At 41.2% G+C, this 23,673-nt stretch overlaps 2 protein-coding genes across 6 annotated transcripts in view; one reads left to right on the forward strand and one right to left on the reverse strand.

Annotated features, from left to right (window-relative positions):
* Window positions 1-17,894, reverse strand: part of LOC122876766 — a 31,214-nt gene extending 13,320 nt beyond the window's left edge. The window contains exons 1-2 of the transcript XR_006378132.1: window positions 17,803-17,894; window positions 16,917-16,963 (exon numbers count right to left, since the gene is read on the reverse strand). The gene's annotated coding sequence lies outside the window, so the exon portion shown is untranslated. The remainder of the gene's footprint in view (window positions 1-16,916; window positions 16,964-17,802) is intronic.
* The window catches only part of LOC122876750 (protein unc-13 homolog C), a 108,389-nt gene continuing 85,813 nt past the window's right edge, over window positions 1,098-23,673 (forward strand). For 4 of the 5 annotated variants that reach the window (XM_044197420.1, XM_044197430.1, XM_044197459.1 and 1 more), the window contains exons 1-4: window positions 1,098-1,691; window positions 7,571-11,800; window positions 22,929-22,951; window positions 23,601-23,647. In XM_044197420.1, coding sequence (XP_044053355.1) covers window positions 7,765-11,800; window positions 22,929-22,951; window positions 23,601-23,647 — 4,106 coding nt within the window. In that variant the 5' untranslated portion in view covers window positions 1,098-1,691; window positions 7,571-7,764. The remainder of the gene's footprint in view (window positions 1,692-7,570; window positions 11,801-22,928; window positions 22,952-23,600; window positions 23,648-23,673) is intronic. The other variant, XM_044197449.1, reaches the window with a different exon arrangement.

The following is a 23,673-nucleotide window of genomic DNA, read 5'->3' on the forward strand; positions in this document are numbered from 1 at the left end:
ACCCCTCTCCTCCAACCCCCACCTGCACGCGCTTGCGCACACAATCTCACACATCTCCCTACATCCTACCTCTCCCCCATGTGACAGAGATGTGATTTCGCTAGAAGGCCAGACAATTAGTGGCTGCTGGAGAAATGCATGACACACATCCCAGCTGAGAGAAGAGAGCAAGACTGACAGAGGGAGGCAGACTCACACGGAGAGATAGAGAGGGAGAGAGATGGGTTTTATTTGAATGCTTAATCATCACCCAGTCTGGGGGAGTCGGTGAAATGATGTGGACTATCATGTGACACTCTACCTGCAATGTTTTCATTTCACTGTGTCCGTCTTCATTTGTCCCCGTCAACATGAAATTAAAGCCTCAATTAGCGAAATGTCACACAAGGACAAATTAAAGCAATTGGCTAAAATTGCCTCTCCTCCATTGCACTGTCATTTTGTCGCCAGGTTAAGTGTATTTTTATTCTAAATAATTGATTTTTTTTCACAGCTGTGAAATTCAGCCACGTGCGTTTCCCGACGCTGGTGTTTTAATAGGCTATGCTACATCGATGACTAATTTGCAACGCGAATGAGCAATCACGTATGACGAAATTTCCAGTAAGAGACGTTATTAGATGAGTGTATGAAGCTATGTGTGTTGTAGGCTACAGGTGGGGACGGTCCTCTGTAGAGACTGGAGCTTGGCTCGGATCATAACTGTGTGTTTGACAGTAAGAGATGAAAGTGCGCTACTCGTGCCCCACAGGCATGCCCACAAACCCGTGCACGCGAGCATAAAAGCAGTGGCGCGCGTGCGTGACACACGCACGGTGTTGCTCAAGGTTTATTGACCTATTACATCACTCTAATGTTTCCATCGGAATGTGTAGTTTTTGCAGTGTTGGGATCAGATAGTATCTCGCCAATATCTAGCCAACAGAATTTTTACACACACACACACACACACAATTTCATCCTCACTTCCCCTTCCCTCCTTTTCTTTTTGCTTCCCTCTCACTCATCTCGAGCAAGCCTGTGTGTGTGCGTGTGTGTGTTTGGGGGTATCTTGGTGTGTGTGTCTGTGGGCTCAATTCTCTCAGCCCGGCTCAGAGAGAGAGAGAGAGAGAGAGAGAGAGAGATTTGTACAGGGGAGGGACAGACATTCTCCAGCCGGGGAGTATAGCCTCAGTCTGGGCAGCCATGAGCAGCAGAAACGCTGTCTGCCTCCCCATCAGCGCCACCACCACCCGTCTGCATCCCGTTTTGGACTAGACATCCCGTGCTATGACACTGTCTACGAGCAGGAGTTGTGTGTGAGTGAGTGTGTGTGTCAATCGTGGAGCAAATAAAAGCCAAGACCTTGCGGCATTAAAAGGCAGCATCTTCGGCCCCCCACAACGCGAACAGGGGAGCAGAGCAGAGGAGCGAGAGAGGGGAGTAGGCTGCAGAAGGTGGCATGGAGGAGAGGTGTGTGTGTGTTTCTGCGCGGAGGCAGGGCAGTGGGATGTGGCGTCTGACGGACGCGGAGAGATGCTGTGAGCTCTGATATTAGCAGGCAGCTGCGCACCGAGCCGCTCTCTCCCCTCCCTCCCCTCCACGGCAGCGCTCCTCGCACCGACCATTCGCTGAAACCCGGGGAATCGGCTCTACACGGCTCGCTGTGCTCACTACCACTGGCGTCCTGCACGGGGATTTGACACAACCAGGTATGTGCAGAGGCGGAGCCCATTTGGGCGCTGGATGCGCGTTTGCATGGCAGGGGGATCTTGACTGTTTGACTTCATCCTATATCTTCTTGTTGCTTCCCTTCCCTCCCTCCGTGGCCCTGTCAATGGATTAATGAAACGTTATTTGGGAATGATGGCATAATCTGTCGATGTAGTTGGGGTGAAAAATACAAAAAACCCCGATTATTATTTAATCGTCTTGTTTGTTCTAAAATACAGCTCTGATACAAACACTGTCGAGTCCACAAATGTCCAATTGCTTGATTCTCACCTTTCCCATGTTGTTATGCATAACGCACAACATGAACGCATGTGAGCAATGGTGTTGTTTCACACTGAGCAAATGCGATGAGACTGGTTCGCGTCATGCCGGCCAAATAAATGGTAATATTTTGATTTATGAGGGGAGACAATCTGTTGTGATGTTGGCTGGGTTCCTAGGGCTGCAGGCAGACATTTCACTATTGGGAAATACACAGGTTAGGAGAAGGGAGGCAGAATGTAGCTGAGGATGGGCGTGAGGGCAATATGATCTGAGGATGCACACACCCTCACATTCTCATCCCCCACTGGTATGCTTCGCTCTCCTCTCAAAGCAGCAAATGCATGCTTAAAAGCAATCATGCACGGAGGCACGCATGGCGCACATGTGTGTGCATGCACGGCTGCACACACAGACGCACAGGCATGCACACACCCACATGTACACTAATCCACACTCGGTTATAATCCATAATCATGTGTTCTGGAGACATGACGTAACACATGAGCATCTCTCATCTATATGCATCTGCTTCTAAAGGTTTGCACAAAGTATTCCTCAGTCTCAGCCAGAATGATAAGAGAATGGACAGCACATCACAGCGGCTAGTATAATTGCTTGCGGCATAATAACCTTAAACTGGCATACCTGCGATTTCATTAGGAGAAAAGAGCAGATTGTACTATTGTGAGAAATAGGTTAGCATGCCTCCAACTGACACTCATTTTCATTAAAGGAGAGTGGCAGAGATTGTACGGCTGTGAGAAACTGAGTGTTTTAGAGTGCTCTGCTAATCAGATGCACTAGGGAAAAGGGGGGAAATAGGTCCCTGGACATTAATGCAGGGCCTGGGGAGGCAGTGCCTCAGAGCATAGGGAGTGGGTGTGGCTGAGGTGCACCCCTTTTCTCTGGAGGTTTCTCTAGTCTGACTCGCAAATGCGAGGGGCTCTACCTCAGAACCACAGGAAATCCCAGATGAGTTTTTTTGTCACAGTTGTAGCCAACTCTTTTTTGGGCTCTTATCGGTCCAAGCAAGTTGATTACGGAACGTGTTTTTTTTTTTTTTTTACAACATGCTAGACATGTAGTTAGCGAGTAAGTTGAATGTAAAGACAGTGGAGCAGTTGGAGGTTCAGTGCCTTGCTCAAAGGCACATAGCCTCTGAATTGTAAAGGGTGGAACAAGCAGAGTATGAGGATAGAAAAAAAAGTTATAAGTATGTACCAAGTCATATGACGTAATAAACTCAATTATAGCTACCTATAATTGAAGGGAATGCATGTTCTAGACAGTGCCTTATTTTATGGTGGGCAGAGGATGTGTGTGTGAGCACATGCTACTTACATACATTAATTGTTTTTGACATCATCCTATAATAAAAACCAATAGCTACTGTCCACTTATCTCTATGTAGGTGGTACAGAATTCTATTACACTGAATCTGCTTATATATACATTTCATTTGTAGCCAGTTCTTTGCAAAACACACACGAGTGGGATAAGGTGATCTAGTTATCTGTCATCCTTTTCTCCTAATTCTTGCATCATTACGCTCTAATGGGACGAAACAGGCGATACCTCGTGGGTATTATCAAGTCATTTGTGTATCAACTCTAGCTCTGGAAGAGGGTGAATGCTTCATTTGTCAAACCTTAACATGCAGATGTCAGGATGTTGGCTCTGTAAAGACAAAGGCAGCTCCCTAATTGGTAATCAACACTCATTAAACACTAGTACTCTTTTAGCGTGATTTGTCCAGACAGAGTGCAGCCACAGTGCAGCACAGTGCTTTATAAGTGATGTTCCAGTCACTGCTACAGTAAACAGCGGCATATCCCAGACGCTGTCAGCCATGATTGTGGCTGTAGCTCAATTACAGTACATTACGTACATTACAAAAATTGCATCACAAATGCATTAAGATAACTGGTCAAAATTAACCAGCAGTAATTATTAGGTGTATTTTGTATGACGTGTCATATGATAATGGTCCATAATGGTTGAGTCATTCAACAAGATAAAGCTTAAAAAAACTATCATGTTGGTCAAATATACTTTCTAAAATGGGTTATAGATTTTACATAGTGCACAATATGGACTGAAAAGGTAGTATGTGAAATGTTATGCACAACTTTCTTCCTTGAAACAAGTTCTGTTGTTAATGTAATAAACATTTAAATTTTTTGTCTTTGCATTTGCAACTATTAATATTAATGTAAAATGCGTCTTTTATTTTCCCTTCTTTTTTAAAACCACACCAAAACCATTAGCTTGGCTCAAAGCCAAAGTTTCTTTACGTCCGGCTTAAGCTGCAACATGCTGTATTTTTTTCCTCAATATTAGGTTAATATTTTTTGCTTTGTTGAAATATCTTTTGCATAGTGTAACAGATAATTTGGTTATTTGGTTATATTCGAATAATGTTGGAAGCCATATCTGGTCAGCATCCAGCACTCTGCAGTGACAACCACAGAGGGAAATATCTTCAGCTGTGCATTAGCAGCACAATTCTGCAATTTAAAGAGACGCTGCCTGTGCTCACCCAGAGACAACGTCCCCTGCTATGCTAAAGTTTGTTTGATCATACAGAAAGAGCAGCCAAATCTGGGGAAGACCCAGCATCGCTGACCCAAGAGCCTTCATCTCAGCCCTGACAAACAAACCAGCTAGCCCTGCTTCATGACCTCAACCTCTGTCTTGCAAAGGCCGACACCAAGACCTCAGTACCGTATAACATTGAAGGAGACAGTAGAGTTTGATGCCAAAGTTGATCTCAAGGCATTATTTGCTGTCTTTGGCTAAGAAAGGTTGGCAGTTGTTATTATCATCCACTATATTCCCCCAATTGCTATTGGTGTCACCCAAATGTCTAACTCATTTCAATTTTGTTTCATTTTAATTCACTGTATTCCACTCGTAATTTCCGTCTTACACTTATTTCATGTCCACATTCAATTCTGCTCATTATATTGTGTTATTCAAGAGTGTAGATTATAAATATATTAATTTATTATACAGTCAGTTTTGGTGTTTCTTTCTACAAGCTAATGTATAAGAAATCACTGAATGGGATCAGAACTCACTAATTTCAGATTGACTGATTATAAATAAAGACTTGTTTTCCAATTATAATTAAATTGTGCTCCTCACGTAACTGTATAATGTTAATTTTCTTGTCTTTATAGTCACAAGGCTTATCAATCAGCAAAGTGCGCACCTACATAAGTGTTTTCAATTACTCTGGCAGATTAGACCTTTGCTCAGGTTAAAGTTGGGCAGAGCTATGCTGGGAATTAAGTGATGTCCCCAAAGTCTACGTACTAATAAGAATGATGACAGTGTAAGTTTTCCCACCACAATAGATGCATCAAAATGAGATGTCAAGCAAGTGTAGTCTATACATGCCCACACAGCCCTGAGAAGTCTAATCAGGCAACATAAGTGCAAACCCCTGTGTGGGTGTGTCTTTAAATATTCAACTGAATTGAAGTGTAATCATTGCTCGAGGAATAATTTTTTTATTGCGATACCATACCATATGATTGACAGAAAAAAAATAATATAACATAGAAATGGCTTATTCCCTTATCCTGGTGGAGTAAGTGAATAAGCCATCACTCTCCTTCCCTAATGACTACAGGTACCCTTGAGCAAGGCACTTAACCCTCAGCTGCTAACTGATTAACACAAGTTGACTGTGGTTGTGCTGTGGCACCACAGTTTTTGCGTGCAGATAGAAGTTTGAAATTCATATGAGAGCTAAAAATGTCAGTGAAAGTAGCTGAGGCAATGTCAGGACATATTTAAACAATATCTGATATGATTTATTTATGGAGGGACAGTTATGGGTCGTGACCCATCAGTTGCAAAAGGCTGATCTTGGCTTTAGGCCAGTCTACAAGGGAGCTGAGTCATGAACCTCCTGATACCGTAACAATATACTGTAGTCCTTTACCTCATTCTGTTGTCATTTAATTTCTGTAATGACACATTTGATTTGATGCTGTTTTTCTTATTTTCACAAGTGAAGACCACACTGACCTGTGACTATACCAGGACAATTTTGGGGTATAGAATTCTCTAGGAATCTGTAATTTACATTTGAATGACAGCTATGGTTCAAGTACTTTATTAGCAGTTAGTAAACTGCAGCTCACCCATTAAGATTGGACCTTTGGATTGGAAGACCTTTCAGTATTATCATGTAATAAAAAATGGTTTCCTTGCACAAACATTACTGCCCCAGACCTGCCTTAAACCTGTGAAGTTCACAAATAGTCAAGTGCCTAGATTCATTCCATCATACATGAATCTGGCAGAATCACAACTATGCTGGTAACATAGTCTTAAGCTATATTTGATAATGTCTGGTCCTTCTTCAGAGCCCAACAATGAAAACTAATTGTGATGCTGTGTTTCACAGCTCATTTGAAGTGAGCATGTCTCTGTGGTCATGAGACGGTAGACACATCAAGCTCTAAACCCCAGAACTAATGTGGAGCAGCTGTCAGATCCTCTGCACTACAAACATCCCTTTCGACTCAGTTGGCCAGTTCCACTCTATAGAAAACACACACACCTCTCAGAACCAATCCAAGCTGTTGAAGGTTTAACACTATGCAGCAGGACTCGAGAAGTCTCTGGCCACTTTTCCATGAACCTAAGATGGTCATTTTGTCCTCTTTGTAACTATATAGTCTGATGCACATATGCATTACCTGAATGATTTAGGTGCTGGACTATTCCAACTGAACTAATTGGGACATTAAATGTATGTAGGTCTTTAACTTCACAATTTTAATTAGTGAAAACATCAGTATCATCCTCATCATTATCATAAATATGGGAAATAGCCAACAATCAGATTCTGTCTTGTGTTTGAATCTGATTTTAGAAAATGACAAAAAAAAAGCATTTTTCATCAAGCTAGATATTTATTTATGATGAACACACTGTTGAAGTATAATGATGGTATCGTTTGGTATTTCCTGACACAGACACTGACAAGAGTATTGTAGCACTGAAGCAATTACAATAATTGGCTATCTCCTGCTGTAGAAGCTGGATAAATCAATGTAGCTAGTGACACACACCCATACATGAATGCACACAGAGTCATATACACCTGCAATTGATTACCCCTCAACCCCTACTCCCACAAGCACATACAATATACTTTCATTCTCTTTCTTTGTCTTTCCTTCTCTCTCTCTGTCAGCACCTCTGGCATACAGTTTAAGTGATGTCTAAGTAGTATGGGTGACTAGGATGCTCTGTGGGATTTGCTGTAAAGCTATGCACTTAAAGATAATTGTTAATAATACATTAAATTAAATATTAAAACTGTAAAATTGTCCTTTGAATGTTCAAATGAATGGTCTGTTTTTTCTGCATCTGAATCATCGGCTTCTTTGTATAATAAGTTTGGAGATTGAGAATTTTGACATTATGCATGTTAAAGATTTAACAGATTGTCCACTGTCTGTGTAATTGCAAAGTAATAACTCAGTATAGGTTCTTCCTGCTTGTGTTACAGTGTGATCTGGGAATCTGCAATCAAACTGTAAAGTAAATATAAATTTTTTTTGTCTTTCAGAGAGATGTCCTTTTTCTGGAGGAAGGCCACTGGATTTAAAAGTATTAGTGAGTCTCTACGCGGACTGTGGTTTTAGGGATTGTGAGCTGGGCTCCCACTGTCAAGCACAGGCTGATTGTGCTTGGCTCACCAGCTGTGATCTCAGCCAGCTTCTTTCACTAGATGATAAAAAACAGTCCACAGGATTGCCATCCATGGTTTCTGCCCTAATACAGACTATATCATCCTACATTAAAAAGATTTGCAAAGGAATGTTTACAAAGAAATTGGCAAACCCAATAAAGAAAAAAGAGAGAAGTGAAAATAAAGAGCCCAAATTGACCACTGATTTGCAAGCACACAACCTAACTCTCTCTACCACACTAAAGACTACAGTTAAAAAGATTTCCAGATGCTCTTCGGCACGTAACATATCGCTTGAAGAAGACGACGGAAAGAACGACTGCTCATCCCTGTCACCCACTTTCAGTTATCGTGTAGCTATTGCAAATGGACTCCCGAAAAACTCTCTTTGTTTGAATAATAATGAAAGTATCTTTCCTGAGGTTCTTTCGATTGATAGTAGTTACTCTGACTCCTTGAGTGAGACAAAACCTGTCAGGAGACTGGATGAGCATAAATCACACACTATGCCAGTAAGACGAAACAGGAAGAGCCTCATCAGTTTGGCTCCCTCTGATGGCAGTTCTGAGGGTGAACGAGTGGAACGCTCCAGTCTACACACACTTAGGCTGGGGGCTCTACGCAAGTTAAGAAAATGGAAAAAGAGTCAGGAATGTGTCTCCTCAGACTCCGAGGTTAGCAATTGGAGAAAAACCCTGGGCATCCGGAGCAAGTCCTTGGACCGTGCTGGACGGCAGCAAAAAACCTCGACCCTGGAGCCTGGCTCCTCCTCAACAGGTTGCATCAGTCAGACCCAGGATGTCATGGAGATGATATTTAAGGAGCTTCAGGGAATCAGCCAGATAGAGACAGAACTGTCTGAGCTACGTGGCCATGTAAATGCCCTAAAAAGCTCCATTGATGAGATCTCCAGCAGTGTGGAAGTAGTTCAGAGTGAGATTGAGCAGCTTCGCTCAGGATTTGTCCAGTCTAGAAGGGAAACACGTGATATTCATGACTACATAAAACAAATTAGCCACCAGGCCAATAATTCAACCTTGCGGTTCCTCAATGTTCCTGAAGATAAGTCAGAGAAAACAGAGAGTCTAATATATAAAATACTAAAAGACAAAATGGGTTTCATTGATGCCCATAAAACAATTAAAATTGAGCTTGCTCATAGGTTAGGACAACAAAGAGAATGTTCTAATGCAAAACCCCGCCCTATTATTGTTATTTTTGCAACACCCCAAGATAGGGACGTAGTCTTGAAAAAATGCTATAAACTTAAAGGAACAGGCATTACAGCCACTACTGATAGCTTAACTCATGATGGAAAGGAGAGAAAAGACAAAACAATGGCTTCCTCACAAACCTATGAAAGCATGGATATAAAGGTCTCAGGAAAGGATAAAGTAGTGGAGAGCGATGACTGGGACTCAATGGACAGTGATAAAGAATTAGATGAATTAAGTAGAAATAAATATGCAATGGTGATATCAAAGCCTGTTCACAAGAGCAAATCAGAAAAGAGGCGATCCCACGACCATAGGCGGTCAGGAGATGAAGCAGGCTACTCAGGCGCAGTTCACTATGCTGATGACTCTTACTATGACCCAGACAAGCATGCAAAGGCTTACTACTCTGATTTGACCCCTGGTTGGCTTTCCCAGAGTGACTATTCCACCCCTAAACTCAGCCGCTCTGAGTCTGACTGCTCAAAACTTTGCCAGTCATACTCAGAAGACTTTTCAGAGAGTCAGTACTTTACACGGGCTAATGGCTGCTCCCTGCTGTCCTCCTCAGATCAGGAACTGTGGCAGAGAAAACAAGAAGACATGGCCTCCTCCTGGTATGCTAGCCCCAGTCACCCACTCAGCCATGAGAATCAAACCTATGAACACAATGAGGTTGAGACTACTGAAACTATTGACAGTGGGGTGAGCAATGGACTTGTCTGCATGTCTGGGGACAGAAGCCACTACAGTGGCTCCCAGGTCTCACTGCAAGGTGACCTATCACCCTGGAAAGACTGGCATCATCTGGAGCAGGGTGCTGACTCTGGCTTAGAAGCCTCCATAGAGGTTAGCAGTCCCTTTGACCCATCAACCATCCCTGGTTTTCCAGAAAACATCACTAAATGTCAGGAGGTTGATTTACAATTTGAAGGAGATGAGGAATTCATGATGCTTGACAGAGATTCCCTACCACCTATAACCACCCACATTATTCCTCCCATCACAGAACGGGAGTCTGTCATCAAGACATCTGCACGGCAGTCTAAAGAGGGATGTAAGGTGACCACAAAAGAAAGCACGAAAGTGTCGTCTAAAGATGCCCCTAAAGCAGCTGCTAAAGTGACACATAAACAAACTAAATTGGCACCTAAAGAAGAAACCACCAAAATATTGCCAAAGGAAAGCCCGAAGGTATCTGCTAAGGTTGCACCTAAAGTGACCTCTAAAGCAGCTCCTAAAGAGTCACCTAAAGATATCCAGAAATCAGCAGCTAAAGAATCTTCTCAAGCCCTCCCTAAAGACAGTCCTAAACTCACACCTAAAGATGCCACAAAACCCACTGTTAAAGAAGTATCTAAAGTGACATCCAAGGTAACTTCTAGTGAGGTTGCTAAAGTCACTCCTAAAGTGACCCCAAAAGATAGCCCAACAATGACTCCTAGAGAAAGTCCCAGAGAGTCACCCAAAGAGAGCCCTAAAATAACTCCAATTGAGAGCCCTCTCTCAACCCCTAAAGAGTCCCCAAAAGAATCCCCTAAAGAGTCCCCTAAAGTCATTGCTAAAGAGCCCCCACAAGTTGCATCTAAAGAAGGTCTGAAAGTTGCTGCTAAAGAGGTTTCCAAAGAGGCTGCAAAACTACCCCCAAAAGAGGTCCCAAAAGAGATGCCTACAGTAGCATCTAAGGAGACGTGTAAAGTACACAAAAAAGAAGCCCCGCAGGTAGTTCCTAAAGAGAGTCCTAAGGTGCCCCCCAAAGAGACCCCTAAAGCCACCCCAACAGAAACCCCTAAAGTAGCACCCAAAGTAGCCTCTAAAGATGCCCCTAAGGAAACCCCTAAAGCACTTCCTAAAGAAAAATTCCCTGAACTGGATGTCAATCATAGCTTTCACCAGACCCAGAATAAGTCTTCAACTATGTACCGCAGTCAGAGTGAGATTCGAACAGAGAAGGTTGAGGAGGTTCCCAAGTCTTGGAGCAGTAGGCTCAGCATAGATCTCAGTGAGAAGTCCTTTGGTTTTGGCTTTGGCTCTACACTGCAGAGGGCTAAGTCAGCTCTGGAGGTTGTTTGGAAGTCTGGCTCTCAGACCCCTGCTCCTCCCGAGGAGCCCAGCAACTCCTCTTCCTCATTTATGGGGCGTTTCCGCACCCTCTCCACCTCCACTGCAAATAACTCTAGTACTGCAATAGACTCAGATGTCTGCACAGAGCCTTTCTTCTACAAGTCAGAGGAAGAGAAAACAGGTGCAGAGGCAGGAGCTGGGGAACAACCAGTGGACAATGAGACCCACTATGTTGAAGTAATGGAGCAGGTACTGGCTAACTTGGAGAACAGAACTAATGCTAATGAGACAGAGGAGACAGATGAGCCTGAACACGAGTGTGAGACTTCTCAGGACTATGATGTGTCTGATGACATTGATGCCTCTCAGGATTTTGAGGCCTCTCAAGATTTTGAAGCTACAGAGGACTATGAGGCAAGTAAAGAGGCACGTGTTCTGGAGTATGATTGCAGTTTGGATGAGCAGTATGATGAAGAGTACAGTGAGGACTATGATACCCATCTCACTGAGGATACTGCTGAATATGACGCAATGGTGGAGTATGTAGATGTAGAGGAACTGGATGAGACAGAGAACAATGACGTGACAGAGGGTATGGAAGAGGGTGATGAGGAGTTAGAGGAGGTAGAGGAGATAATAGAGGAGGTCGCTCCTCTGAAAAAGTCTGAAAAAGTGGAGCAACAGCAGGAGGATGAAAACAAAAATGTTCCAGAGGAGAAGCCCACAGAGGCCCCACCCAAGAAACGCGTTCGACCCACATTCAAGGAGGCAGCACTGAGGGCCTACAGGAAACAGATGGCTGAACTGGAGCAGCAGATCCTGGCAGGGGGTACGACTCTTCATTCCCTTTTGTTTGTCACAGTGTCACTTTGATTCTCATAACTGTGTATCTCTACAACACATAAGCATATATACTTAACAGTAACCCTAACAGTAAGAGTAAGCAGGTGTCAAAACCAAGCATCTGGAACTTAGGAGAGCTATACCAGTGGTTTTGTGTTACAGTACATTAACTACAAATTGTGAATACTTAACATTACAAAAATAGCCAACATTGTTGGTGCATTTTTGATTTGTCAGAAAAGACAAACAACAAGCAAACATGGACATCAGGGAATGGGAAATATGCATTTACAATGCCATGTGTTGCACTGAGAAGATTCAGCAATCAACTCTTAAGTCTCAGATGTTGGAGCATCCCTGAAAAGTTTCATGTTTCTCCAAGTTGACTTCATAGCATACTGAAATGAATATTAACCAAAGGCTGACTACGTGGAGGAAAATGAAATCTATAAAGTTATAGCACGATTTTGAAAATAGTGGAAAGCAATGTAGAGTATACACCATCTTTAATTAATGACCTAAAATATGCAAAAACATTAGTATGGTCTGTTAATCCTAAAGATTCTTTGGGTCCTCTGAGTTCTTAGTGGAAGTATGAATTCTGTCTGATTTATGTGGTGGCCAAGGCCAGGACTTGAAACTTGGTGGTTTAATATCATTGGATTTATGGGAACCTCAGACTTTGATCCACTCCAAGGATGTCTCTTTGAATTAGTCATTTATTTTGAGTTGAAAAACTGAAGAGGGGACTCTCTCTGAAGGTGGATGGCAGTGTTACTGGTGGCATTGACTTTGTATTTGTATTCCCATGGCACAGCACTAGATTCTCTTCTAGCAGACTCTGGCTCAAGGGATAAGACTGTCAAACATGTTTTCTGGAGGTTTATCATTTATCATTAACATTTAATAGACCATAAAAGCTACAATAGGGCCGGCCTCCAAAACTATCATCAATTCTTCACAATGAATAAGAACATGACTACAGTCTGTTATTGGGTGTCATTACGGTGGCAGACAGTTAAAGCAAGTGTGAACACGAAGTCTGTACATATTGACTTACCACTGAGAATGTTCTGTATGTGTTTTAAATTTGTTTATTATCTACATATATCAGAATATTATTCCAATACTGTCATTTGTCTTTTTGTATCATACTTTTCCCTCACTGCAGTAGTTGCCTTGAATCACTGCTGTATAGCTGATAGGTAATTTAAAATCAACATAGGTGTATAAATGGTTAAGATTGATTCATTGAAGGAAACTTAGTCTTTCAACTGGAATGAAAAAAAGAGACCAGGGAATTTCCACTCTTACTTAAAAGCTCTTGACCTACATATGTAGCTGCCACTGTGGTACTAATGGTGAGGTAGGTACTGTAGTACAGGGAATACAGCCTACAACTGAAGAATGTGAGGCTGTGTGAGATGTGTGCACAAACACCCTGCAGATAATAAAGTCAGTAGCCTACTGTTATTTACTGGAACTCTTAAAATGAGGAGATTCCTTCTCTGTCAGATGGTTGTATGCAGTCGGTGATTTGTTCATTTTTAACAGGGGGATGGCCCAATGGGAGCCCCCCACGACTACATGTCACTTTGATCATCATGGTGACACTACTCTATAGAGTATATAGGCTACAATATAGTATAGAATTGCGTATTTATTGTATATAGTTTAGAGAATATTATAGATCCAAGACGAAACTGACTGAAGGGCGGGACTGATTGAAAAAGGTGCAATTACAAATCCATCTGCTACTTCAGCATGACAGACAGCGCCATGGATTTATCAATACACAGCACAGTTAGGCTACTGATAATTAAGAGCCATGGTCGGGGCCATAGATTCTAACTTGCACAAACCTCAGTCAGACAAAGAATCAATAAGTCAGGCAGACTAGACTAACATATTCAACTAAACAACCCCCTTGCCCCTGCACTCTCTCTGTTTCTAGGGGATGGAGAGTGGGGATGGCAGGTTAACAAGGGGGATTCATTTTGGGCATTTTGCTAACAAGGGGCATGGCATCCCCCCTCATTCCGCCTACTGGTTATATATGACCATGCCTACCAACCTTTTAAGATCAACAAACTGCAGCTCATATTACACATAAGTAGGCAAGGTAAAAATGACAGTACACTACCATCATCAGTACATTATCATCAACATTATTATATATTTATTATATACACAACAACTAAATGATTGAATTCAATTCACTCATCCATGTCAACACAGTGAGAATATAGGCAGAAGGGATGCACCAAAAATTCTTGTTGAAATTAAGGCCCAATCAATAATGGATTTTTGAGGCTAATACCAATATTGATATTTGAGAGTTTAAAAAATCTGGTTCAATATATATTAACATCACACATAACATAAACAAGCATGTTTTTTTAAGAAGTGTGACCAATACATACTCATCATTGACTGACTCACTTCTTAAGTGTTAATGTGCGAGGTTAGACATGCAGTAGACTCCGGGCATATGACTACAAATGAAAGTGTGTGACCAAATGTCCTCACTGTCCGATGGCTTTTGGTTCTTTTTTTCATCTTTCTATAAGTCACTTAATGGCCTTGTCTGTTGCATTCTATAGTGTTTCTATATTGTTATCATGCATTTGGTTGTGTGTGTATGTGTGCGTGCAAGTGTGTATTCGTCCACAGCTAATCTAGCATACTAATGGACCATCATCCTAATATTTTTGTGCATATTTATGACTGTATGCTCAAGGACCTCTCGTGGTTGTGGTGATTCACAAGATTTGAAAAACCTATTTTGTTAACTGAGCCTGTTGTAAAGCTTAGACTTTCGTCTTTTCAGCAGTATTTGCTATTTTAAGGTATGCGTTACGATATAGCAAAAGGCATTTCTGGCAATCGGCTAGGCCAAAAACAAGGCTTACCTAGTCTGCTGCAGGTCACATTTTGGCCTTTGTCGTGGCTCAAAAACTTAAAGTTAGGCACGATACAAGATTAATAAATCCCTATTTTTGTTATCTTTGCTGCCATCTTGACAGTAAGGGAGCCTGGAGGGACAATTGAGTGAGATTCAACTCTTCTTTGGGAGGGGAGAGGGATGAAGGGAGGTAGGGAGGGTTTTTACTTTATGTTGTGTACCACAAAATGTTCTAAATAGATAACAATGTTTAAATTCAGAAGTTTGGACTTATCGTCCCATTTTTTATTGTTTCCTTATTAAGTTTATACAGTTAGGCAAACACAGGACACTCGGTTACAATACCATTATACTATTCTACGCTTCTTAAAGAAAACTGAGACTATACTATACTGAAACACTTATTAAAAATGTTGCATACATCAATATAAAAAAAACTTAAACTATACTATACAAAAAAACTTTCTCCCCTTCATTCCACTACTCTCATGCATACATGCTGGACACAAAGCCTGCCCTGCACTCACTGTTCCCCACCCACATGCCCCCAGACACACCTGGCAGAGATGTGCACTCTACTGAGTGCATTCGTCTAGTTCTATAGTGTTTCCTGGTTCTGTGAACAGTGAGTGGCGTATGAGTCCAGATGTCATAGCCATTGTTAGTTTTCACTTTACCCAGCAGTGCAAAAACATTTTGAGACAGGCTGAGATGAGAAGAAATGTCAGGCACAGGTAACAATAAACAAAAAAAGGCTAACGTTTGTTTCCACTTTCATCCAAATTGACATAAAATGTGGCCAGCGCTACCTGACATTAAAGTACTCTGCCCAGTTTTAAGCAATCCTTGAATGTTGCATTACCACCATCTACCTGACATTTTACACATTCTCTTTCACTTGCTCAAACAGTTGATAGAAACACATCCAATATGCATTTATGTGAGATTGGGAGCAGTTGTTTAATTATACTACTGATGCAGCCATAGATGGAAGCACAGACAGACGTGCTCTGTACCCCCCCTCATTAGCTTTATGCCTTCATCTCTTGTAGCTGATGTGTGCTCATCATGCTCGTGCTCTGAAGCGTGCTGGCTGGTCTGTGTTGGAGCTGTGAAGGGAGTCTCAGCAGTACTGCCACTCCTGCCAGGCATGTCTTCAACTGGCTACAGCAGCGTCTGTATTCAGATGCTAATTCACACTCCCAAGGGCATTCTGTAACCAGGTCAGCCTTGCTTGGAATATTTATAGAGGTCTACTGCTAGTGAAGTTTGCTGCTTGCTCCTGGGGGAGCAAAGGAGGTAAACCCTCTTTATGCTTAGTGCACCATTTCTCGAGAAAGTGTGGATATGAAAAATGCAGATACAGGGAATGAAGAGTCTCTGTTGTTGTTTTAGGTGATAACATCCAACTCAAAGCACTGACTGATTCAATATCGCTGTTTTCATCCGACTTTTGTAAACAGGGAAAGACTCTTCTCCACAGTTTACGCTCAGAACTTGGAGGAGCTATGACTCTAGTTTGCAATACATTACCTCTGGCTTTCAGATTAGACACTGTACTCTTTCTCTGATTGCGGTGTTAAAATGATCCTCATTAACATGATGCTTGTACTTTCCCCCCTAAACTTGCACTAGAATAATTTTAGAGTAACTCAGATTAAGGCAATAGTTTTGCCTTTTTGTGTACTATTTAAATCTTAGTTTCAAAAACAAAACAAGTGTATCAAAGATTAGGGCCGATAACCCATTTTACCCCAATGCTCTATTTCTGTTTTATGCCCACAGGGATTCTATTTTTGTGTTGAAATGGCATTAAATAAACCCTCTGACATCAGCCTGCCACAGCCTCAAACATTTAGTCACAGCTAAAAAAAACAGAGGGCTAATATTGCACATATACTGTAGCTGATGTGTTTTCTTCTATAGTAGGAAATGGTCTGGTCATGTGGTATTGTTTGAGTCATTAGATGGACAAGCAGTGAACAAATTGGTAGCACAGGCACCCAGGATGTTCACATCTCTCTCTGAGCTACCACATTTCATTACATCAAAGCCTGGAGGGCTGCAACCTCTCACTATACACATCTCCCTTTTGGTCCTCCTGTTTTATCACAAATCTGTTTGTAATTTATGAGATTATTAATGACGAAGCTTTAAATTGGCATATATATAATAATATGAAATGTTTTTGTATTACCTCCATCTGTGTATTTCCTAGCACGCCAACATGAGTGGATCTTTAAGCTGTAAAACACAAACAAAATACCCAGTTTTTTTTGTCATCTAGCAGCAGCACATATCAAGCTATACAAGTGTTCAAAGATCCTAACAATTGCTATTAAAGAGGTGCAAGCAATGAATACACACCATTACATAGTTATAAAGATGACAAATACATGTACATGGTGCACGTTATGAAAACCCAACATTACATAATAAATAAATAACATAGAAAAAAAAGTATATGAATACATAGATATAATTAAATAGTTTCCAGTAGTTCAACAGACAGCGCATCACAATAATCAATATTTTATAGGGAATGGAAATACTTTTATTATTTATCAACCACTATGTTCATGTTGAATTACACCAAAAAATAAAAAACAGAAGAGTACACATAAAAAGGCAGAGCTTTTGAAAACTTTTCCTTGAGTATATTACATTTTGTCAATGCCTTCCACCGAGTTAAACTGATCTGGCACGCGCATTGACAGTGTGATTAACCTACCTGTCTCACTAATGAGTAATGGAAGTTACTGGGTTATCAGTAGAATTTCAAATTCAGGAACTACCACAGTTAAACTGCAGACTTTATTTGATATTTTAGCATGTGGGCTTGTTTGCTGTCTGGTCTTAGGAAGGCTGGGTGGGGGTCTCGGTCTCGAGGACCTACATACATTTATTTATTTATTTTAAATCTCTGCGCGTTCAACGAAGCCACTGGACCGAAACATGCTAGCTGCCAGCAGGTGAGGGGTGGTTAGCTTCTGCCAACGAAGACTTTCTGGTAACTCCAAAGTTGTCTTTTTAACATGTTGTGTCTTCATAGCAGGCAATATAGGTTGTCCTCTTGACATTACCTGGGTTTTGTTTAGAGTTGGAAGGGTATGAGAACCACTGTGAAGACGGGGCTTCGGGGAATCTGCGTGTAAGTTACTCACCGGGGCTAAGCTAGCTGCTGATAGCCAGTGACTAAGTTAACCTAGTTCTAGTGGTAGTCTGGCTGCTCCTTAAACCACGTTTTTTATTTCCACACATGTAAAATGCCGAATATGAGAAGTGTGGCTGTGGCGGCTGTACTGTTGTTGGAAGGCACCTTCGATTGAGCTGGGCAGAGTAATAGACCTTTTTCATGGTAACTTTAGATATTTTGAGAAGAAAAGGAAAGCGCAGGTTTAACTACCGGTAATCACATTGATAATGGCTCTTTTCCGAGCTGAAATACTGAAATGGAATTCAGCCATTTAAAATGAATTAGCCTACACCCTGTGCTCTGTCTGCTGCCATTTCAAAATGTATGCCATGAAAAGAGCGGTTGGTAATGTGCTTTTTTTCAGTGACTAGGAACAGAGTAATTTATTACATAATCAATTATGTGAATACATTTTAAAGTAGCCTGCATCTCCACGACTGATGGGATGAAGATGCCCCAGCCCAGAAGTACTTTTTGTCAAGTTTATGTAACTAAAATTGGTTGAGGACAGGGAAAGATTGTCTAAAAAAACCCAATGTTGACTATTGGTAGTAGATACGAACTCTGGGGGAGTTCAGCCCCGACAAAACGTGGCAAAACGTTTCTTTAAACTGAAACGGTGGTGCGTTGACCGCCGTGTTGTGTTAAGCGAGTGCACTGCACTGCCTTTTTAATACGGTGGTGGTTATAAACACGTCTCCGCCGATTGGGTAGCACCACGGATGTATGGGTAACACCTCTGACACCCACCCACCAAACGACAACGACGAAAACTACATCAAAGCCAGTTGCACACCGTTTTGAGATTGAACGTGCTTCTGGGGCACACCGTTTTACTACGGTTTTCGGGTTGAACGACGTGTTTCCTCGAAACGGTGTGCAACGGTCTTTGAGGCACGTGTTCTCTCGTTTGGTGGCTGTGTCAGATGTGTTACCCAATCACAGCGACGTGTATACAAACCCCGCCGTATTAAAAAGGCAGTTCGCTTGCACACACAACAGGGTGATCAAGGCACCATCATTTTCGTTTAAATAAACATTTTGCTACGTTTTGTTGGGGCTGAAAGCAACACTGGTCTCTAGGTAGAAGTTGAAGTGTTGAATGGCACTGTTGCAGCAGTACATGAGGGTCAAACTAATTCCTGTCTTGGCACATAATGGAAATAGGGCCATTTAAAGCTGTTTGAACACAGAACACAGCCAGCACAAAACAGCTTATTTGCTGTAAATTGTGTGTGCCATTTAGGACTAAATCCTACATTGCATTTTTTTAGTAGAACATTGATAAGTTCTTAGGTAATGCTACGAAAGCTGGTCTAAAATATCAAAAAACTTTCCAAATATCAATTAACTTATGTCGTTTGTCATTTCAACTCTACCTGGCTAACTTTTTTATGTTTTTCTAATGTTAGTTGCTAGTTAGCTAAGTGTAACGTTATAACTGGCGTGGTTGAAATTGTTCTCTGTAAGGTCTGCAGCCTGTCCATCTGCATAAACTGGTGGTCGTGTCAGCCTCGACCCCATGGTCACTCTCAGCTCTCCTGTTACAATAGTCAGTCGCTCCACTTCTATACAGTCCTGGTCCTCTCTGCTGCTCTGTTAAATAAACTTTGTGCAGGATGGGCCACACTTCTGCTAGCACTCCAAATTAAGTAAAGCTATAGATGTTATTACTGTAGGCCTATACATACTCAGGTTTCAATTCCATACTGAAATGACAATATGTAATGTGACCAATATGGATATGTTAAAACTAAAAACGTTGGCCAACTCTTCTCCAATATACAATTCTTTAAGGTCAAGGTGATGCAACACTGATGAAGGCAAGATAGCCAAAAATATATATATAAGGAATAAAGCATGGTATGTTGAAGTAGAGTTGTGCAAAGTGTTTCATTTTGATGGACTTGTACTAAAACTCTGGTCTGCAGCTCAGTGTACTGTACTGTGTGTACTTGTTTGCAGATAAAAAATGAAAATTTGAAAATGACCATAGATATTATCTTAGTAATAGTTAGTAGTGTCAAATTTATTTAATACTTACTACAACAAAACTGGTTTATTGTCTTGATTTCCTCTGTTTTTCATGAGCTCCTTGGAAAGATCCTCATGCCCTCACACACTCACAGTGTTGGACTGTGATCATGACATCATTTGTCATTATGTTCAGTGCTGAAAACATTCTGTAATAACTAGGGTCTTGTGGAAATCATTCATCACTGATTTGAGGTTTCTTGGTTTTATAAGGATTTTTGTATCGCTATAGAGAATTTTCTTCTTTTGCTGAATGTGTATATACAAAGACACACACCAGTATGTGTATGTTAGTGTGTCTCTGTGGAAATACGTGCCTGAATGTGTCCACATACAGTAAGAACACATATTCCTGTATGTGTTGGAGCAGGGGTCAGTCATAGTTATACTATCAGCCATGTGCAGGCTTTTCTGCTCTGGTGAGCTCTGATCTATGTATGGTGTGACCATGTGTGTCAGCACTGAAATGCAGGATTTACTGGTACTGTTGATACCTCACCGCTTTGCCCACAGCACCCATGCGAGTTTTCCTACCAGTCAATTACATTTTTGTTCCACAGATTTAAGGCACCTGTGAAATGAGGTTTATATCAGCGGCCTATAGCCTATCTTTGTGGTCTGGCATTATCTAGTCCAGCTGCAGACTTGCTGGTAGAGGAGATGGCTCTATCTTGTATAGCCATGCTGAAAGTAGCTTAGCTGATCGCTGTCCATGGTACCCACTTGCAGCTTAGCTCCTCTTTGAGTGCTGTGTCTTTGCGTGTGTGCAGCTTTGGGTGTCACCTCACCCAGTGACAATATATTGTCAAAAATGTGTTTTTTTCTACAAAAATCAACCTCTTTCAAGAATGTATGCAATCTAATTGGTTTCATGTTGCCTAGAATGCATTTGGTTTATAAATTATCAGTGCCTCCATGAGGACCATCATCATGAAAATATATGCAATTATGATGAACACTAATGGCACTATAAAGCACTCTGGGCAATAGCATCCACCAAATACTATGTACTATGTTCTCAATCAATGCATAGGTCCAGAGTTATTGATATTATAATGGTTATCAATTAATATTTTCATGATGCGATTTTTTTAACAGGTGTCAACTTTCAAGTAAAGAGTAAAAACAAAATGAAATAGGTACTGGTGAAATTAAAGAAAGAAGCTAATTTACATTGCCTTAAAGGGAAAATCCGGCACCTTTTATGTGGATATCCAGTCAGTTTTGTCAGTTAATCTAAGGTACTCAGTGTTGCCAAGCAAATTAATTCCTGCAGTTTGACCATTTCTTTATCACACTTAGCTATATCGTTACCTTCAAGCCATGTATATCAAGTAAATTTACATAAACAGTGACCTTAATTAACTTTTTGACTCACCAGCCAATGGGACTGGTAGATGAAAAAAACCACTGGCCAAGCACATGTTTTACTGGCCAAAATTATAAATTGCCTTTTTGTGTCACATATACATTCGTTTCAGTACATTTCATTGAGATAATAAGGTATTATGTTGAATACAAACTTAAAGAACAGGCCAGAGCAAAATTTGAATTATTATTTTATATGTTGATCAAAGGTTAATCAATTCAAGCCTGAATGCAACTCAAGAAGTCTTGATCTCAAAATTCTACTGAATTATTTGCTATTAAATGTACTTAAGGATGAAACATAAAAGTCCACCTCTGTCCAAGTGAGGAGTAAAACTTTCATGCATAGTAATGCACACACACAGGGGTTGGCGACATCATCCAACAAAAACTGCCCAGGCTGAAATTCATTGCAGCAGAATGATTCAGTTTCTGTTCATTGTAGGGCAATTTGAGCAAGGTACCACCAGTTGCTGTTTGCTCTCGGCGGCTCAGGTTCTGGATGATCCCCGCCAGCCTAATGAGGCCACAGCCTCAGCCTCTCGCCGCGGCAATTCTTCGGCGTACTCTGGCTCTAATAAATATGGCTGAATATCCGAGTCAGCAAAAACACTGTAAAATGTATACTCATCCATAACATCCTTTGCACACATACTTAGTTTGGAATGCCATTTTCGCTCTTGGAAACGTAGTTTACAATACAAGCGAAGACAACAAAGAAGTTCTGTTTTTGTGCAGCATCTAGAGCACACCCCCCGCTACCCAGACGCGGAAGCTAGAAATCCAAGCTGAAATCGCTTGTAGTTCTTCCATGCCTCCAATTACGTCACTGGATGCAGGAAGAACTACTTTGCGAATTTAGCTTTCTCAGTCAATGTAGCACTAAGGGATTTATTGCTTCAATTAACTACATATACCATCAAGACTGACTGCACATCCACTTAAAATCTGCCAAATTTTCCCTTTAAGCTGTATTAGTAATGGAGTAACTGCACGTCAATAACAAACAGTGTATCGTGTCATTTGAATCAGAGCAGCAATTTGATTTTTCTCTTGTGAACAGCTGTTTTCTTTTTGTAGCACATAAGATCATGATTATGCTGCCATTTATCACCCATGGATCAATAGCACAGTAATTACACCTCTGCAGTCTGGCTTATTTAAAGGGCTTGCCCTCTCGCAGTTCATCTCTAAAATGGCAATATGATACCAACCGCTTGTGCTTACCTAATGTCCCATGTCTCCATAGCTATGAGTGTTAACTCAATTAATGTTATTGATCAAAGGCATCACTTTTTAATTTGTGCTGCTTTGATTTAAAATGTTCTATATGTAAAGAATGATATTCACATTTCAACCTTTACCTGAGAGTCTTCTGTTGTATAACCAAGGCTTTTCTACCGGTTCTACTTTATACCATATTCCTCTGTTCATAGCCATTCTCCCTGAGGCACATGTTGACTCTGTCTCCATTTCTGCATAAATTGTTTGGCAAAACAGAATTGTGTCATCAGGCGGTAATAGTAGATAAGTATCCTAACTAAGTGTGTGTATTTTCCAGTGAGCTGCTCTTTCCTAACTCTCCACCCTTCTGTTATTTTCTCTTTTCAGACAGCAGTGCTTTGGATACACAGGTTTTATGTCATTGTTTTTCATCAAGCACTTGGACACTTGTGATTGCCCTGCATGTGCATATGTTTGTGTAGATGTTTGTAAATGTGTTTTGTGGTGTGACGGTGTGTGGATTTTGTGTCCCCCTTGAATTGGATTTGAAATAATGTGTCTACCTGAGTGTATCTCTGAGAGTGTGTGTTAAGATAAATTGTAAGTGATATCTGTAGATGGAGAATGCAGCATGTGCCTTTGAGCCATCTTGCTGTCACTCTGTGCTTGTTATCCTTTTATTCCTCTTTTCAGAAAATGATTTGTGTTTCAAACTGGACATTTTGGTCAGTGAGGAGGGAGAGTTACACAATAGGCAAATCTGGCCTGAAGCACCAAGAGCGGCAAAACTCTCAGTCTTGAGCCCACAAATTAAATTGATGTGGAATAATTTGGTCTTTTGCCTGTGGTGCTTCCCTCCCTTCTCTCTGTGCTGTACTCCTCCTCTCCTATCATTTATCTTATCCTGAATTGACCTCCAAATGTACTGTATTTTCCCAAGTACATTCTGTATACTGTATATTTCTTTTGTTTTAATTTAGCTGCTGTTTGCTTTGTGTTTAGCTGTGCGTGCTTACCTTGTATTTCTTGTTTAACATTGTGTGTTTCTTCTCCCTGCAGCCTCGCAGTCTTTTGGATCCCAAAGTGCTCTGCTTGCAGTCTGGAGGGTGAGTGGTGGCTCACTTCCTGATCT

Source organism: Siniperca chuatsi, linkage group LG1, assembly GCF_020085105.1.
Source record: "Siniperca chuatsi isolate FFG_IHB_CAS linkage group LG1, ASM2008510v1, whole genome shotgun sequence".
Classification (NCBI taxonomy): domain Eukaryota; kingdom Metazoa; phylum Chordata; class Actinopteri; order Centrarchiformes; family Sinipercidae; genus Siniperca; species Siniperca chuatsi.